Source organism: Cnephaeus nilssonii (genome assembly GCF_951640355.1).
Source record: "Cnephaeus nilssonii genome assembly, chromosome: 5".
Taxonomy (NCBI): Eukaryota; Metazoa; Chordata; class Mammalia; order Chiroptera; family Vespertilionidae; genus Cnephaeus; species Cnephaeus nilssonii.
This window is the reverse complement of record NC_137076.1, coordinates 101,284,642-101,304,434: the sequence shown is the minus strand read 5'-3', so window position 1 is coordinate 101,304,434 and position 19,793 is coordinate 101,284,642. Positions and strand designations below refer to the sequence as shown.

Below are 19,793 nucleotides of genomic sequence, written 5' to 3'. Positions count from 1 at the left end.
GCAAGATTGTGGAAAGAAACCCAAGAGTGTTTTTTGCTCCAGTGACAGGAAAGCCCATTCAAACCAACTTAAGTATTGGGAACCCTACGCCGAGTCTGGAAGGGGCGACAACCTTGTGTAATGGGCTCCAATGCGATGTCTCAGGCCTGACGGAGGGGGGCGCTCACAAAGGCTTCCCCTGGCACACCTCCCGGGGGTGGCCTGGGGCACAGGTGGGCACTGTGGTCTCTGAAGGGGGTCTCAGTCCAGGGCTCAGGGCCCCTGGCTCCTGTCCATCACCACCATGTCTAGGCCTCCTTGTCTGAGGCCCCCCTGCCTCCGGAGGGGAAGGGAGGGGCCCCGAGGATGCCTGTCCCCTCTGACTCCGCGCTCAGAACTCCCCACGCCCAGCCTCCCCCTCGCTCCCAAACCACCCACTCGGGACCATCAGAGGCCACAGCCTTTTGTTTGGGGGCCCTCGCAGCGAGCTGACCCGCAGGGCGCTCAGACGACCCTGACCCTCGACTAGGGGCCCCCATTCTGTGGGAGAAGCGGAATGGGGGCGGGGTCAGCGATTTCTCCAAGTTTAGCCTCTTGCCGATTCCGGGAGAGTCAGTACAGATGCTCCTGATAAACCCCTCGGAAGTGGAAAATACGCACCTCACCTGCCCAAGAGCCTGGCCCACCTCAAACGTGCTCAGAACACGCACACGGGCCCCTGGATGGGCAAAGGCCTCGAACCCGGGCCGCTGTATGATAAAGCGGCGACAGCCTGTGTGTTTACTGAATGCCGCCCTGAACGCGCGAAGCACAAAGGTCGCCTGAGCACTCGCCATTCACGTGCACGGCTGACCGCGCCTGGCACACAGACGGGCGTTTGTAGACATAATTGGGCGGAAAAACACAAAACAGTGTCCAAAACCCCCAGCGACCCAGCACCTGCAGGACATCCCCCCCCCCCCCCGCCCCCCCCCCCGGTCACCGGGCTGCCCGGGGTGCGCAGCCCAGCATCCCGGGAGAGAACCACACCCACAGATCACCAGCCCCAGAAAAGATCAAAACTCTAAATCTGAAGGACAGTTTGCACTGCACATGCACAGCCTTCGCACGCACCGCTGGAAAGGTGAAAGGCCGCCAGGTCTCACCACCGTAAGCAGGGACCACCTGTAAACACTTGACTCTCATGTCTGGCTCCTTGCTCTCTGAGCCACTCAGACCCAGGCCGCACCACGCTCTCCCACCCCCCACCCCCGCTCCGGCTCAGCAGGCCATCCACAGCACCATTCTGACCAGCACCATCCATACACGTCAACAGCCTTGTATCCGGGCACAGGCGTCAACCCTCTGGAATCTGTGCCGTCACAGAGGCCCCGGGTACCAGCAGGGCGCAGAAAAGCTCAGCTGTTATTCAGAGCACGTCCTAAGTCGGCCTTTTCCAATCACGGGATTTCAGACGGGACTGGGGGGGCGGAGGGGAGGGCGGGCAGGGACCTGCATGCACATTAGAATCACCTGTGAGGTCTTCTAAGCACCTCGGCAGCCAGGCCTTCTAGAGCATCTGATTTTCATTTACTAACACAGAAAGACAGAGAATCTGCTCCATAATATCCCAAATCGCCCTCTTTGCAGCTCCACCAACTTGTCTGAACCCAGTCCCAGGGGCAGGAAGTCCGCAGGGAACGACTGCCGTGCCCCCCCACAAGCCCACGTCCCCAGCTTGTGGGTCAAGTCTCAGGCCCAGGGAACCCTGCTTCCTCGTCTCCCCCAGGCCATCCTCCTGAGAGGGGATGGGTGCCCATTTGCGACGCTAGTCCAAGCAGTGGCTTGAAGGAGGCTGTTTGAAACTCCTCCGGGACCTGAGGCCTGGGGGTCTGCAAACGCGGCTCCCGAGGCCTCCCAGGGTGTGTGCCAGCCCGGGAGTGGGGGGAGAGAGGCCCAGGCCACGCACAGGCAGCCCCACCGATGTCAGGGGAGCTCGGACGCCGGCGCTCATTCCACTGAAATGCACGACGCTGAACACCTCCGTCTCGGGTTTTCTGGTGCTCGTTACCATTCTTAGTTTTAAAACAAAGCATGTTAAGTCAGAGCAGTGCTCAGCCCGCTCTGTCTAGGACAGAAGTGCCTGATAAATACGAATGTAGAAGAACCCAAGCGTACTCACTGCGGCTCAGACGTGCCACGGCCTGCTGCTCGGTAGCAGGGCTGCAGCCGGGAGGCAAACTGCCGATTTGAAGGAAGGGGTTTCTGCTGGTGTAAAGCAGCCTCCTTTGGACAAAGGTCCGTTCCCTGGGGCTTCCCCCTCCCCAATCTCCCTCCCTTCCTCCCAGAGGCAGCTGGGCAGGGGGCGGCCGGGCGGTGCGGGCAGGAGGTCAGACCTGCGTGCTCCCCGCTGGCCCCTTGCCGCCTGCTGTGGGCCCAGCTCCTGCGGCTGAGCACCAGCCTCCACCCTCCCCACCCCCCTGCACCTGCTGTGGAAGTGATTGCTCCTGCCCAGCTGCTTGTCCTCTGACACTCACAGCGAGTTCACCGGCTCCTCGTGGGAAGCAGACCTCTCAGGAGGCCTGCTAAGCGCCTCGCCACCCCAACGCAACCCCCGGCCTTTCCGCCGACTCGCAGTTCTCAGCTGCCTGTTGCCTTATGTTGACATTGAGAGGAAAGACAGGAGGAACGGCACGCAGGGCTCCGTGCAGGTAATTCACGTTGCACAGCGGTGCCTCCGCCAGGCCTCGCGAGCCGGTGAGGCGGGCTCCTGTAGCTGGAAGCTCCCACCCAGCCCTAGGGTTGTGGGCTGACTTGTGTTGCCTCCAGTTCAAATGTCCAGGCTCTAACCCTCCAAGTGATTGTATGTGGAGACGGGGACATTAAGGCGGTCATTACGGTTACACGAGATCCTAAGGGTGGGGCCCTAATTTGATAAGGGTCTGAAGAGGAGACACAGGGTGGGGAGGGGGAGGAGGCTGTAGGTGATGGAGGGAGGCTTGACTTGGGGTGCTAGGCACACCGTGCAGGGTACAGATAATGTGTTGCAGAATTGTGCACCTGAAACCTGTAGGATTTTGTTAACAAGTGTCATCCTCATAAATTAAATAAGAAGGAAAAAAAATAGAAGAGAAACGCCAGAGATATCTCTTCCCCTCTCTCCCTTCCCCCCTCCCCTCTCCCTCCATCGCGCTCTCCGCCCCATCCCCCACCGGGGCGCGCACACAGAGAAAGGCCGCGGGAAGACGCAGGGAGAAGGCAGCCTGCAGCAAAGGAGGAAGGCGTCACCAGGAACCACCTGCTGGCACCTTCACCTCGGACTTGCAGCCTCCAGACCTGGGAGGAAATAAACGTCTATTGCAGAAGCCACGCAGACTGCAGTGTTTTGTTGTGACAGCCTGAGCAGCAGCCTATGACACCTAGAGACCCCCCTTTCCGGCCTCCTGGGAACTCACACATCCTGGGCTCTGGGCAGGCGGGGGGAGGGGAGGGCGCTGCGTCACTGCTACCTGTGTCCTGGGCCTCACTGCCCACTGGGGCCTCCAGCCTGGACCGTCCCTTCCACATCCCTTAGTCCTGACTCCCGTATTCCTCTTGGTACTTACCGTGTCGTTCCATTGGCCAGGATCCATCTGCAATGCAGGGACACTCTGGTTGTTTTCATGCCATTTGTCCAATGTGGTCCCACGTCAAAGACTGAAGTGTGTGTGTGTGTGTGTGTGTGTGTGTGTGTATACGCGCGCGTTAGCACTCACGCAAAAGAAAGAAGCCAGGTCCCCATGTTCTGTCCCCCTCCTGGGCCACAGACACCTGTAAGAGAGAACCCAGGCTGCTCGTGGAGGCTGAGCTGTCTGAGGAAGGGCTGGATCCTGTGAGATTCTGTGCCCTAGGATTTGATCTCCAGCCTCAGGGTTTCAACCCAGCAATGAATTAATTAGCCTAGGATTGGGGAGAGGGTTTTTCAAAGCAAATGAGCCAGCATAGACCTCTGTGGAAGGAAAGGCCATAGGGTTTGGAGTCAGATTCCTGTGGTCCTGGTTGCTGGTTGTGACCTCACCTGGGGCATCTTAAGCTACAGCGCATCCATCATCTGCCTGAACGGCGTCTCCCACCTGTGAAGTGGGAGTAAGGATCCTTGCTTTGCAGGGTTGTCATGAAGACCTTGCATTTTATCTTTTTAAAAATTAGGACCGGTTTGTTTGTTTGTTGTTTCCTTTATTGATTTTTAGAGGGAGAGGGATAGAGAGATAAAAACGTCAATGATAAGAGAGAATCATTGACCGGCTGCCTCCTGCATGCCCAGTACTGAGCCACGGGCGGGCATGTGTCCTGACTAGGAATCAAACCGGCAACCTCTTGGTTCGTGGGTCAACGCTCAACCGCTGAGCCACACGGGCTGGGCAGGAGCCCGCACTCCATGGAAATGCCTGGTTCGGGTTTTTGTAGATGTGTACTCCATTCACCCTCTCTTCCTGAATCAGTCTGGCCAACAAATCTGAATGGTAGCTCCCCCCCCCCCCCCCCCACTTTGTGGCTGTGTGGGTGTGATGGGGGAGGAGTGAGAAGGGGTAGCTGCCTTGTTACAAATCTGATTTATCTTCTTTTTTTTTTTTTTGGTTCAAAAAGTATGTCCTCAGAAAACGCAGACTAACCGCAATCTCTGCCCGAGCAGGTCTGTGGGACCCACTCTCCAGACGCTGCGTTAGTGAGCAGTCGCTCCCAACTCCGTGGCCACCACCTTGGCAACTGGCAATGGGGATGTTTCAGATGTGTGAGTGAATGAGTAAATGAAAGGCCTTATTACGGCCTCGTTTGGAGCACGCCCAGCTCTCCAGGCATTGCTCACTCTCCCTGGAGTGAGAACCGTAATGAGATGCACTGAGTCCAGCAGCTCAGGGTCTGCAGGAAATGCTCTTCAGAGACGGGATCTTCCTGGGAGTCATTTTTCCAGTTGTTTCTCAACACTTGGCGATGCCACTTGGGGTATGTGATGCCTCAGAGTGGGACTCTGGGAGGTGGATCCACTCCCCCTCCCCCTCCCCTCCTCTCCCCCAACCTTGTTTTGCTGTTTTGAAATCTAAGCAAAGGGCAGCAGCGGGAAGTGGGAGGAAGACAGACTGGGTGTGTTAAGCTATAGGACTGTTTATCAATATCCCACGCCCCTCCCTGGAGGGACGTGACTTGGCCCAAGTATAGGAAGTTCCAAGGGCAACTTTACAAGCTCATTAGCAATTCCCCAGCTCTCCGGGCCCCCCCCTCACCCGCCAGGGGTTGAGGAAGCCTGTGTGAGCCCCTGGGGAGTCATTGCCCTGATTGACTGGAGTGATGGGCCCCATCACCAGCTATTGTAGGGACTGTTTCTGCAGCAAAACGCAGTCCGGCTCAGGGATACAAGTGGATACCGTTTCTTTATGCCATTTAATAGTTAAGCGAAAGGAGAGCAAAACAGCACACAAAGAAAACACAGACATGGTAACACTGAATGCGGCAAGGTCTGGGGGGAGATCTCTCAGGGACAGTCCCGGCTGGGCCCTACTTGCTGCTGCGGCTCTTGGAACTGGATCGGAGGGGCCGGTAGACGCCGACCACCACGGCGTGGTCTCGCTCATAGGGCTCCAGGGTCAGCTGCTCTTGGGGCTTCAGATTCTCCTGCTGCAGCTTCCTCACCTCAGAAGCGAACACCGACTCGGCCGACGCGGTGGAGTCGATGCAGTTGGCCTTGATGGAGATGAGGAAGTGGCCCCCGTTGCGCAGGAAGGTGTGGGCATTCAGGGCCAGGATGCGGGACTGGTCGGGCTGAGCCACATCCGCGAAGATCACATCCACCATCCCCACGAGCATGCGGTACTTGAGCGGGTGCCGCGCGTCTTCCAGGACCGGGATGATGTTGGTGCGGCTCTTGGCGACGTTGACCAGGTCGCGGCCGGCGCGGTGGGAGAACTCGACCGCGTAGACCAAGCCGTCGGGGCCGATGATGTCGGAGACGTGGGAGACCGTGGTGCCCGAGGCGGCGCCCAGGTACAGCACCTTGCACTTGGGCTTGATGTGGATCTGGTCGACGCCGCCCAGGATGGCCGCGGCCAGCTTGGAGCGGAAGGGGTTCCAGGTGCGGTACTCCACCTTCGCGCCGCCCTCGTTCACCGTGACCCGCCGCTCGCCGTACACCGACTGGCCGGGCACCATATTCAGCGTGACCAGCGCATCCTCCATGCCGCGGTAGATGAAGACGCCCTCGTGCCGGTGCGGCTCCACCGTCACGATCCTCATCCCCTTCTTGCGGCGGTTCTTGTTCTTGCCACCGCGCCGCCCGCCACCGTAGCCGCCACCGCCACCGCCGCCACCGTAGCCGCCGCCACCGCCGCCGTAGCCGCCGCCACCGCCGCCGTAGCCGCCACCGCCGCCGCCACCGCCACTGCCACCGCGGTCCCAGCCGCCGCTGCGATCCCAGCCGCCGCCGCTGCCGCCGCCACCGCCGCTGCTGCCGCCGCCGCCGCCGCCGCCACGGTCCCAGCCGCCGCTGCGGTCCCAGCTGCCCCGGTCGCCGCCTCCGCCGCCACCGCCGCCACCGCCGCCGCGCCCGCGGCCCCGGCTGAAGGTACGGCCCCGCGAGCCGTAGCTGCTCTTGCCGCCCTGGCCACCTCCATCACCGCCGTAGCCTCCCCTGCCTCGTCCTCCGCCCCAGCCGCCACCCCAGCGGCCGCCGGAGCCGCCCCCGCGCCAAGAGGACTTCATGGCGCACCCCGGGCACCGGTTGTCAGCTGCGGCCGGTGGCTCCGGGCGGCGGTCCTGGCGCAGGAACAAAGGTTGGCGGCAGCTGTCGGCGCACCGCTCGCCGAGCTCCCGCCGCACGGACGCCGAGCGCGGCAGTGGAGCGGACCCGCAGTGCCGCAGTGCCGCAGTGCCGCGCCGCCCGCGCCCTTGACGCAGGCATTGGCGTCATCGCATCAGCCGCTGGGGCGATGCTGGAGCCCCCGGAAGCCCCCCTGGCTGCAGACGTGGCCTGCTGCCTGCTCTCGCTCCCCTCCCCCACCCACCTGCTTGCTCAGGGACCCCACGCACCTCTCCTGGGCTGCAGGAAGCGGGTGTCTTCTGGGCAGGACAGGGTGAGATAAGCATGGGCTTCGGTCCTGACTGGGCCGCTCGCTTGCTGTGTGGTCTCAGGAAGCTCACCGACCCTCTCTGCGGATCCTGTGTGAACTTGAACAAGTTTCTTGCGCTATCTGCCTCTCATCATCCCATCTGTAAAGCAGAACCTGCCTCAAAGGGGTTCGTTTTTTTAAAACAAAACAAAACATTTTTATTGATTTCAGAGAGGAAGGGAGAGGAAGAGGGAGAGATAGAAACATCAATGATGAGAGAATCATTGATCGGCCGCCTCCTGTACGCCCCCTATTGGGGATCAAGTCCAGATCGAGCCTGCAACCAAGAATCCAGCGGTGACCTGGTCCACAGGTCAACGCTCAACCACTGAGCCACCCCCGCAGGCTAAATGCATTTCTTTTGGTAAATCTCTCTCTCTCTTTTTTTAAAAATATGTTTTGCCCTAACCGGTTTTGCTCTGTGGATAGAGCGTCGGCTTGCGGACTCAAGGGTCCCAAGTTCGATTCCAGTCAAGAGCATGTACCTTGGTTGCGGGCACATCCCCAGTGGGAGGTGTGCAGGAGGCAGCTGATTGATGTTTCTCTCTCATCGATGATTCTAGCTCTCTCTCCCTCTCCCTTCCTCTCTGTAAAAAATCAATAAAATATATTTAAAAAATACGTTTTATTGATTTCAGAGAGAGGAAGGGAAAGGGAGAGATATAGAAGCATTAATAATGAGCCCTGGCTGGTTAGCTCAGTGGCTAGAGCGTCAGCCCTCCGACTGAAGGGTCCCGGGTTTAATTCTCGTCAAAAAGCACATGCCTGGGATGCAAGCTTGATCCCCCGCTCCAGTAAGGATGTGTGCGGGAGGCAACCAATTGATGTGTCTCTCTCAAATCGATGTTTCTGTCTCTCCCCCTACCTTTCATTTCCTCTAAAAATCAGTGGAAAAATATCCTTGGAAGAGGATTAAAAAAAATCTATAATCATCGATCAGCTGCCTCCTGCATGCCCCCCACTGGGGATCCAGCCACAACCCACGTATGTGCCCTGACCAGGATCCAACTGTGACCTCCTGGTTCATGGGTTGATGCTCAACCACTAGGCCAAACTGGCCAAGCTCTTTTGGCCAATCTTTTTATTGAGGTATAGTTTACATATACTGTATATAACAAAAGTGCCATTTTGTTTTGTTTTAAATCAGTGCATTGCTGTAGAGCTTTCATCACTTGAGAATGGTTCTGGCACTCTTTTTTAAAAATATTTTTTATTGATTTTTCACAGAGAGGAAGGGAGAGGGATAGAGAGAAATATCAATGAGAGAGAAACACCGACCAGCTGCCTCCCGCACACCTCCCACTGGGGATGTGCCCGCAACCAAGGCACATGCCCCTGACCGGAATCGAACCTGGGACCCCTCAGTCTGCAGGCCAATGCTCTATCCACTGATCCAAACTGGTTAGGGCGGTTCTGGTACTCTTATACAAGGTTGGGGGGGGGGGGTCCAAATTGGTACACATACTCAAACAAAACACTTAAACAACGAACCTAAACTTTGACTTAGTTAACTGCTAAAATTTTATCCTAAAGGGAGACCCCAGCAATGACCAGTGATGGTAGTTAGGACTAGTGGAGCAAGGGTGGTGATGAACACTGTTGTCGTTGAAGGGGTGGAGGAGCTGGGATGAAGTAGACTAAATACAAGAGATATTTAGAAGATAGAATTGTCCTCACCCATGTGGTTCAATGGTTAGAGTGTCGGACTGGGCACCAAAGGGTCACAGGTTTGATTCCTGGTCAAGGGCATGTACCTGGGTCAATGTGTTGTATTTCTCTCACGTCGATGTTTCTCTCTCTCTTCCCCCCTCCCTTCCTTCCTTTCTCTCTGAAAAAAAAAAAAAAAGCAATGGATATTGAGAAGATAGAATCCACAGGACTTTCTGACAGACTATAGTAAGTCAGAAAGTGGAAAATTCCAACTATGGGTTGCTAAGGTGTAATGGCTCCCCTGCTGTGGCTAGCTGCAGCCCTGGTTGCTCTCTTAGCTCTACTCCATCAACTGTGCGGAATCCCAGAACCTCTTCTGGGAACATGGCGTAGAAGAAACTGTTGATTCTTCAGAGTGAGTGGGTCAGAGCCCTAAATCCTATAATGTGCCTCAGCAGAAGCCAAGAATCTCATATTTATCCTTGAATTCTAGTCTACACTTCAAAAATCCGTTCTTTCAGTCTGCAGTATCTTGTTTAGTATATATTTAAAAAGAACCATTGGGCAGCACCAAGGACAGCGAACACGCCAATGTAGAACCTTTCGCGTTTGGTCAGCACCACGGACAGCGATACCAATTGGAGCTGTTTTGGGGACTAGAGTTGGCTTCCATGCCAGGAAGCCAACCCAAGAGCAGGAGAAGGTGGTGTGAGCAACTGGCAGACCGCCCTATCAGAGGGATTAATTGCCTACTCCAGAGCAAGACAAAATGTACTTGAAGGCCAGGGGAAATGTCGGGCAGGGGATACTGAGGTGCACACATTCCATCTGGGGCCAGGATTCTTCTTGTCTCAAATTCATGGACAACAATACCAGCTTCCCTGCAGGCCAGAGTACCTCCTTAATGGGCACAAGAGTCTATTTGCTGGAATGTGGACAAGGATCAGAGAGCACAAAAGATGGTTCCGGAGGTGGATGGTTCACATAAAACACTACTTAGAGGTACCTGCTTGCATTACAAATTGAGGAGTGTTCTCCAAAATGATGAGCTATGATTGATGCTGTGAATTGGATTTCCCCCAAATCAGAGATTGTAATGGTTAATTTTATGTGTCAATTTGGGCCACAGAGTGCTCACATATTTGGTCAACCATTATTCTGAGTTGTTCTGTGAAGATGTTTTGGGATTAAGAGAAACATTTATATTGGTAGACTGGGGAAAGCAGACTGCCTTCTGTAATGTGGGTGGGCCTCATCCAGTTGTCAAAGGCCCGAATCAAACAAAAGGCTGACCCAGTTCAAAGACTATCAGGCAGAATTCTCTTGGGAGAGGGTGAGCCTTCTGTTTGATTCAGTGCTGGGAAGAGAAGTTGCCAAAACTTCTGGTTGTAAAAACCAGTGGGGAGTGTGGCTGAGTAACACGGAGGTTGCAGGAGTCCCAGGCAGTTCCCCTTTAAGGGCCTATGCACAGACTTACCTGGACTTACTCTCTCTGAGCTGCAGCGCTGGGGCAGCAGCTTGAAGGGAACCTGAGATATTTGGGGAGGAACTAACTTGTCTGGAATCAGGTCAAGAGCTGGAGGAGCAGCTTTCTTCCAGAGATAAGTGCTGGCAGAGGCCTGAGTTCTTTTGCTGAGCCCTCCATGCCAGAGTTGACAGGATGCTCCATAGTTGAATCTCCATGAACCTGGCTCACAACTTTCCCCGCTCCCTGGTGACTCTCTCAGACCCAGACCCTCCCTACTTACAGGCTCATCCAAGCCATTTCCAGTGACTTCTCCATACAACTGCCTCTCTTGCCTCATGCTTTGGACTTTTAACATCTATCAAATAAGCATCAGCTGGCATCAGCGTGCCCTGTACCTCTCAATAAGTGGACCCAGGTCTGGCATTAGCGGCAACGTGCCCTGGTTCACCGTGTGGCCTCTCCTGGGCACCTCCAAACTCAACACAAGTAGCAGCCATCTGCAGATTGCTTTGGAGTTCATGCTGGCTGGCCCCAAGTAGGGCACAGTTAGAGGCTGACTTTGAAACTCCTGGGAAGCCCAGAGCCAGTGTACCTGGTGGTCAACTTTTACCATGCCAGATTACAACCTTACCACCTACACAAGTGACACACTCAAGGGGAGAACTCAGTGAGCACCAAAGCCCCACAGAAGCAAGTCCTGCCCCATAGGGTTGGCTCCTGCAATGCAGCTCCTCAGCTGCAGTCGAAGCTTATTTTCCCATCCGATTTACCTGAGGGTCAATCCCTCACAGTATTGCCAACATAAATCAAGGCTCAATACAATAGGAAAGTGCACAGAGCTCACATGGGAGCATACCTGAAGTGCCCAGCTTAGGTGACTGGGGAAGCTGAGCTACAGTGCCCTACAGGACACCTGCTAACAAGGCCACTCTACTAAGTCCAGGAGACACAGCAGCTCTGCCTAATAAATAGAAGCAAGCACAGGGAAGCAGCCAAAATGCAGAGACAAAGAAACACATCACAAATGAAAGAACAGGAGAAATCTCCAGAAAAAGAACTAAATAAAATGGAAGCAAGAAAACTACCAGATACAGAGTTCAAAACAATGGTTAAAATGATCCTCAAGGAATTAATGAGAACTTCCAGGAACTTAGTGAGAATTACTAGGAAATTAGAACATCAACAACATAAAAAAGCTATCAGAAATGAAGCATACAATAACTGAAATAAAGAGTAATTTACAGGCAATCAACAGTAGAGAATACAAGGAAACAAAAAACACCCAAGCAAAAGAGAAAAAAACAATGAAGATAGTGTAAGGAGCCTCTAGGACAACTTCAAATGTGCCAACATTCACATAAAGGAAATGCTGGAGGGAGAAGAGGGGGAGCAAGAAATCGAAAACCTATTTGAAAAAATGACAGAAAACTTCCTTACCTGGTAAAAGAAATAGACATACAAGTCCAGGAAGCATAGAGTCCCAAACGAGATGAACCCAAAGAGGCCCACACCAAGACACATCATAATTAAAATGCCAATGGTTAAAGACAAACAGAGAATCTTAAAAGTAGCAAGACAAAAAAAAGCAGGTATGCCCTAGCCAGTCTGGCTCAGTGAACAGAGCATTCGTCCACAGACTGAAGGATCCTGGGTTTGATTCCGGTCAAGGGCATGTACCTTGGATGCAGGTTTGATCCCCGACTCTGATCAGTGACTGTGCAGGTGGCAACCAATCCATGTCTCTCTCATATCGATGTTTCTCTCTCTGTCTCTCTCTCCCTCCCTTCCACTCTCAAAGAAAAAAAGAAAAGCAGTTAATTACCTATAAGGAAGCACCTATACAAATGTCAGCTAATTTCTCAAAAGAAACTATGCAGGCCAGAAGGGAGTGGCGAGAAATATTAAAAGTGATGAAAAGCAAGGATCTACAACCAAGATTACTTTATCCAGCAAAGCTATTATTTAGAATTGAAGGTCAGATAGAGCTTCACAGACAAGAAAAAGCTGAAGGAGTTAGTTTATCATCACCAAACCAGTGTTACATGAAATGCTAAAGAGGCTTCTTTAAGGAGAAGAAGAGCTTCCTTTCTGGTCACCGCCAAGATGCAGATTTTCGTAAACTCGCAGGAAAAGCCATCACTCTCAAAGTTGAACCCTCAGATACAATAGAAAATGTATAGGCCAAGATCCAGGATAACGAAGAAATTCCTCCTAATCAGCAAAGACTGGAAGATGGATGTACTTTGTCTGACTACCACATTCAAAAGGAGTCCACTCTTCATCTTGTGTTGAGACTTTGGGTGGTGCTAAGAAAAGGAGGAAGTCTTACACGACTCTCAAGAAGAGTAAGCGTAAGAGAAAGAAGGTTAGGCTGGCTGTCCTGAAATACTACAAAGTGGATGAGAACGGCAAAATCAGTGGCCCTCGTGGGGAGTGCCTTTCAGATGAATGTGGTGCTGGAGTTTTTATGGCCTGCCACTTTGACAGACATTATTGTGGCAAATGTTGTCCGACCTATTGCTTCAACCAACCAGAAGACAAGTCATTGTATTGGGGTCAATAAAAGACACAAACTAGAAAAAAATAATAATAATAAAGAAGAAATAAAAGATCAAAATATAATAAAATGGCAATACATGCATCTCTATCAACAATTGAATCTAAAAATCAAAATAAATGAACAAGGAATCTAATGAACAAAATAAACTGATGAATTAAATAGAACCAGAGGCATGGAAACACGGAGCAGGCTGACGAATCTCAGAGGGAAGCCGAGAGGGGGAAAGGGGGTGCCAGGAAGAGATTAATTAAATAATTTATATGGCTTTCGGCTCAGAAGCAACTTTCTTCGGTCATCCTGAATCCGGGTTCATCCGACACCAGCTGCCTCCAACATGCGGCCGAAGTACAACCCCAACAAAATCAAAGTCGTACACCTGAGGTGCACCGGTGGGGAAGTGGGTGCCATGTCTGCCCTGGCCCCAAGATCGGCCCCCCTGGGCCTGTCTCCAAAAAAGGTTGGTGATGACATCGCCAAAGCAACCAGTGATTGGAAGGGTCTGAGGATTACAGTGAAACTGACCATTCAGAACAGACAGGCCCAGATTGAAGTAGTGCCTTCTGCCTCTGCCCTGATCATCAAAGCCCTTAAAGAACCGCCAAGAGACAGAAAGAAGCAAAAGAACATTAAGCACAGTGGAAATATCACTTTTGATGAGATTCTTAGCATTGCCCAACAGATGCGGCACCCATCTTCAGCTAGAGAACTCTCTGGAACCATTAAAGAGATCCTGGGGACTACCCAGTCTGTGGGTGCAATGCTGATGGCTGCCACCCTCATGACATCATAGATGATATCAACAGCGGTGCAGTGGAATGTCCGGCTAGTTAAGAACTACAAAGGAAAAATGTTTTAATTAAAGATCATTTGGCAACCAAAAAAAAAGAATTTATGTGGACATATGCATTACCTATGGACACAGACAGAGTGGTGAAGGCCTGGGATGGGGCAGGAACCAGGTGGAGGGGGAAATCGGGGAGCAGGGAAAGGGGGGCATCTGTAATACTTTTATTTATTTTAATTTCTTTATTGATTAAGGTATTACATATGTGTCCTCATCCCTCCATTAACCCCCTGCCCCCACTCATGCCCTCACCCCCCTGGTGTTCGTGTCCATTGGTTAGGCTTTCATGCATGCATACAAGTCCTTTGGTTGACCAACATCTGTAATACTTTAAACAATAAAGGTTTTTTTTAAAAAAAGAGCAAAAAATAAAAATTAAAAAAATAGTAATAAAATAAGAAGGCTTATCCTATTAATGCCACATCTTGTGACCTCATTAGTTACTTCCTTACTCCAAAAACAGACACTGAGAGTCAGGGCTTCAACATGAATTTTGGGGAGACACACTGAAATCTATAGTAATGAGCTGCTGTTCCAAAGGTCTTCTTTCTAGGAGAAACTTAGAAATCATCAGCAGTTTATCTTTTTACAGAATAAGAAACTGACAAATTAAAAATGGCAGTGGAGTAAGTGGATGCTGCAGACACACTCTCACGTCCAAACAGGAATTACAACTAAAATCCAGAAAAACTTACTGAATAATCAATGGAAGACTCGCTGGAAAGGACCAAAAATGGAGACCACATAGAGGCTTGTAGAAGGGGCTGAGGAGCAAAAGGGCTGCCCGGGCCCCCACAGACAGGAGCTGAAGTTCCAGAGAGATATCTCAGCTGTGGGCAGTTGCCACTGAGAACTCTGGGGTCAAATCCCAAGCTGGGCCTCCAGCAGAGAGCACCAGAACTGAGAAAGGTACCCACATAATATCTGGCTGTGAAAAGCAGCAGGGTAGCTGTCTGCCAGGGAGAGACGGCTGGAAATTCAGGCACCCTCTTAAAGGGCCAACACATAAAATTCCATGTGGAGCCATCCATCTTGTGCTCCGACAGAGGAACAGCAGTGTGGACTGAATTGAAGCAGGGTGAGAAGCCAGGATTGAGGGCTCTGCGGTTATAGTTTAGAAGGCAGACACCCCGGTTCCCTGTGCTGAGCCATTCCCTCATGCTGCAGAGGCAGTCTTTCTCATGCAGACAATTGTTATAGAGGTGGCACTGCCTGGGGGGAAGACAGCTGACCCACCCTATTGGAAAACACCTTGCCCTTTACCGGACTGAGAGTAACAATGAGCCTCCAGGCAGAAAGTTACCCTACCCTGTTGAAAAAATCTCTTGCCACACCTGTGGTTGACTGTCTTGAGTGCACATTAAGAGGAATTCTATCAGTCTGCAGTCAGAGGCAGTCTCTGGAGGCTTTGAGTCTTTGCCTGATCTAATTAGTCAGAAACAGCATTTGACTGTGTCAGGCACCAGAGACTGGGAGGCGTAGAGGATCTACTTAATACATAGTCACAAACCCAAACAGGCAACCAAAATGAGGAAACAAAGAACCCACAAGTGAAAGAGCAAGAGAATTCTCCAGAAGAAGAGATAAATGAAACAGAGATAAGAAATTTAATCTGAGACAAACCTACAGCCAACATCATACTCAATGGGCAAAAATGAAAACCATTTCCCCTAAGAACAGGAACAAGACAGGGATGCCCACATTCATCACTCTTGTTCGACATAGTACTAGAAGTGCTAGCCATAGCAATCAGACAAGAAGAAATAAAAGGCATCCAAACTGGAAAAAGAAGTAAAACTATCATTATTCGCAGGTGACATATTGATAGAAAACCCTAAAAACTTCATCAAAAAACTACTAGACTTAATAAATGAATTCATTAATGTAGCAGGATACAAAATTAACACCCAGAAATCTATGGCTTTTTTATACACCAATAATGAACTCACATAAAGAGAAACTAAAAAAAAAAAAAAAAACACCAAAAAAACCCCATAGCTTTGCACAGTGGCAGTATCATAGCCAATGAGGTTTATCTGAGGCGCGATTATTGCTAATTGAAAACAAAACAAACAAACGAACAACCCATATACCACTGCAACAAAAAAATTAAGATATCTAGGAATAAATTTAACTAAGGAGGTAAAAGACCCAAACTCAGAAAACTACAGGACATTGAAAAAAGAGATAGAGGAAGACATGAACAAATGGAAGACTATACCGTGTTCATGATTGGTAGAATCAACATTAAAATGTCCATACTACCCCCCCCCCCAAAAAAAATGTCCATACTACCCAAAGCAATCTATAGATTCAATGTAATCCCCATTAAAATATCAATGGCATATTTCACAGACCTAGAATAAACTCTCCAAAAATTCATTTGGAATAAAAAATGACCCCACAATACTGAGAAAGAAGAAACAAAGATGGAAGTATCACAATACCAGACATCAAGCTTTATTACAAAGCCACTGTTCTCAAAACTGCCTGGTACTGGCACAAGAACAGACATATAGACCAATAGAACAGAACAGAGAACCCAGAAATCGACCCAAGCCATTATGCTCAGTTAATATTTGACAAAGGAGGCAAGAGCATACAATGGAGTCAAGACAGTTTCTTCAATAAATGGTGTTGGGAAAACTGGACAGATAAATGCAAAAAAAAAAGAAACTAAACCACCAACTTACACCATACACAAGAATAAACTCAAAATGGATAAAGTACTTAAACGTAAGACGGGAAACCATAATCTTAGAAGAATCCATAGGCAGCAAAATAGCAGATATATATCATAGCAATATCTTCACCGATACAGCTCCTAGAACAATAGAAACTAAGGAGAAAATAAACAAATGGGACTACATCAAAATAAGCTTCTGCACAGCAAAAGAAACCATCAACAAAACAATAAGAAAGCCCACTGCATTGGAGAACATATTGCCAATGTTATATCTGATAAGGGTCTAATTTCCAAAATTTATAGGGAACTCATACATCTTAACAAAAGGAAGATAAACAATCTAATAAAAAAATGAACGAAGGACCTAAATAGACACTTTTCGAAAGTGGACACAGAGCCCCGGCTGGTTTGGCTCAGTGGATAGAGTGTCGGCCTGCAGACTAAAGGGTCCCGGGTTCGATTCCTGGTCAAGGGCACATGCCAGGTTGTGGACTCGATCCCCAGTAGGGGGTGTGCAGGAGGCAGCCGATGGATGATCCTCTCTCTTCATGGATGTTTCTATCTTTCTCTCCCTCTCCCTTCCTCTCTGAAATCAATAAAAATATATTTAAAAGAAAAAGAAAGTGGACACACAGAAGGCCAAGAGACATATGAAAAAATACTCAAAGTCACTAATCATCCAGGAGATGCAAATCAAAACAACAATGAGGTATCATCTTACACCTGTCAGAATGGCTAATACCAACAAATCAACAAATGACAAGTGCTGGTAAGGATGTGGGGAAAAAGGAACCCTCGTGCACTGCTGGTGGGAATGCAGACTGGTGCCGCCACTGTGGAAAACAGTATGGAGTTTCCTCAAAAAATTAACAACGGAACTCCCATTTGACCCAGTAGTCACACTTCTAGGAATATATCCCAAAAAATCAGAAACACCAATCAGAAAGGATATATGCATCCCTCTGTTCATAGCAGCACAATTTACCATAGCTAAGATTTGGAAACAGCCTAAGTGCCCGTCAGCAGATGAGTGGATTAAAAAACTTTAGTACATTTACACAATGGAATACTTACTACGCTGCTGTAAAAAAGAAAGAACTCTTACAATTGGCAACAGCATAGATGGACCCGGAGAGCATTATGCTAAGTGAAATAAGTCAGTTGGAGAAGGATAAATATCACATGATCTCACTCATTTGTGGAATATAATGAACAACATAAACTGATGAACAAAAATAGATCCAGAGACAGAAGCATCGAACAGGCTGTCAAACCTCAGAGGGAAGGCAAGGCAAGAGGGGAGGAGGGGGCGTAAGAGATCAACCAAAGGATTGTATGCATGCAAATAAGCATAACCAATGGACACAAACACTGGGGGCAATGAGGGCATGTTCTAGGGGGTGGGAGTGGCCAGGGAGAGGTCAATGGGGGAAAAGGGAGACAATATGTAATACTTTAAACAATAAAGAATTAAAAACATTTATCTGAAACAGACTTCAGAATAATAGATGCTCAACAGCATGAGAAAAGATATAACTGTGGAAAAAAAAAGTCGGAAATAAAGAATGACACAGCACAAATAAAGAACACATTGGAAGGAATACACAGCAGATTACAGGACCGAATCAGTGAATTAGAAGACAGGGTTGGAAAAAAATCACTCAATCAGGGAGCCAAAAAGAAAAAATAATTAAAAAACAGGAGAGCTTAAGAGAGCTGTGGTACAACATGAAACAAAACAATATTCAAATAGCAGGTGTTCCAGAAGAGGCAGAAAGGGAGAAAGGGATGGAGAACATGTTTGAAGAAATAATGGCAGAAAACTTCCCTAACCTGGTTAAGGAAAAAGTCACAGAGAACCCCAAAATAAGAAAAACTCCAACAGGCCCATACCCAGACACATCATAATGAAAATGCCAAAAATCCGATTAAGAAACTGAGATCAAGGGTAGCTGGCTTGTCCACACTACAAGTCCTGTAAACAGCAAATTTCTATAAATTATCTAAAAATCCCCACAAATAGGCTCTCCTTATGTCATAAAACTGTTGGCTGATATGGAAATGCAAAGCATGCCAAACACAAAATTTTAAGCGTATTTTTAAAAATTCCAACTGAGCCCTACCGGTTTGGCTCAGTGGATAGAGCATTGGCCTGTGGACTGAAGAGTCCTGGGTTTGATTCCGGTCAAGGGCACATGCCCAGGTTGTAGACTGAATTCCCAGTAGGGGGTGTGCAGGAGGCAGCCGATCAATGATTCTCTCTCATCAGTGATGGTTCTCTCTCTCTCTCCCTTCCTTTCTGAAATCAATAAAAATATATTAAAAATTTTTTTTCAACTGACCCATGTACCTTCACTAACCTCAATAAAATTTTTATGACCTGAATTTTATTACATACCATCATAGTTATAACTTATTAAGTATCAATTCTAAGGTTTCTTTAAAGTTGGAGACCCTTGGAAACAGCATGGAGTAATACCATTCATTTTTATTAAGCACTTGTTTCTCAAGGAATTGTGTTAGTTTCTTTTCTTAAATTCTCAGTTAAGTGTTGTATTGGAATATTACATTAACTAATGCCCCAGGCATCACTATTAGCCTAACTTCTGCTGACCCCTCCCTGTCATAAAAAATCTCTACCTTCTTGCCCTAGCTGGTGTGCCCAGGGCAGTGATTAGAGCATCAGCCCATGCACTGAAGGGTCGCAGGTTCAATTCCTGGTCAAGGGCACAAACCTGGGTTGCAGGTTTGCTCCCTGCCCCGGTTGGGGCAAGTGTGGGATGCAACCAGCTGATGTATCTCTCTCATAACGATGTTTATCTCTCCTCTCCTCCCTCCCTACCTCTCTCACACTCTCTCTGAAAAGCAATGAAAAATATATCTTCAGGTGAAGATTAATAACCAGAACATAAATCTCCACCTTCTGTCTTGCTAGCAGAACTCTAGTTTCATGGAGTGAAATAATATACCAAGCTCAGGAAATGAATCTTGACTGATCTAAGCAAATCATGGAAATCCTGTTTTTCCTTGTTTAGATATTCAAGTTTTCCCAGCTTCCCTTGCAACTAGGATTGGCTTATGACCAATGAGACGTTGAGTTAATCTGGACCTTCAGAAAATTTTCCAGTCTGCTATATTTCCTTGCTCCTTCCTCTGAACCCAGGCCTAGTATATTGCTAGTGCCATCTTTTACTTAATGGAAAGAGCTTAAATTTGGGAGTTAGATATACATGGATATGAATCTCAATTTTGTTCCCAAGCTATTCAGGGCAATTTCCTTATTTCTGTGGAACCTCACTTTTGTCACTTGTTAAACAGGCGTAAGTATCTATGATAGAACAATGAATAAGGACTAAACAATGAAGGTTTGAAAAGTTTATGGGGCCTATAGTAGGGCTCAATATATGGGATTCCTTATCTAATTAAATTTAATGAAAACATCCCTGCCACGCCAATCAACACTCACAGTGGTACACAAACCCTGTGAT

At 49.3% G+C, this 19,793-nt stretch overlaps 2 protein-coding genes and 1 pseudogene across 3 annotated transcripts; 2 read left to right on the top strand and 1 right to left on the bottom strand.

Moving 5' to 3' along the window:
- Positions 1-4,433: 4,433 nt before the first annotated feature.
- On the bottom strand, positions 4,434-6,901 carry FBLL1 (fibrillarin like 1). The gene has a single exon (XM_079772426.1). The coding sequence runs from the start codon at positions 6,688-6,690 to the stop codon at positions 5,491-5,493; it is 1,200 nt and encodes a 399-aa protein (XP_079628552.1). The 5' UTR covers positions 6,691-6,901; the 3' UTR covers positions 4,434-5,490.
- On the top strand, positions 6,689-12,778 carry LOC307099101 (ubiquitin-ribosomal protein eS31 fusion protein-like; annotated as a pseudogene). The gene is made up of 2 exons: positions 6,689-6,848; positions 12,343-12,778. The product of its transcript is annotated as a ubiquitin-ribosomal protein eS31 fusion protein-like (transcript).
- On the top strand, positions 8,477-19,774 carry LOC307099887 (large ribosomal subunit protein uL11-like). The gene has a single exon (XM_079771940.1). It carries the CDS (start codon positions 13,110-13,112, stop codon positions 13,563-13,565), a length of 456 nt encoding a protein of 151 aa, XP_079628066.1. The 5' UTR covers positions 8,477-13,109; the 3' UTR covers positions 13,566-19,774.
- The last annotated feature ends 19 nt before the right edge of the window (positions 19,775-19,793 follow it).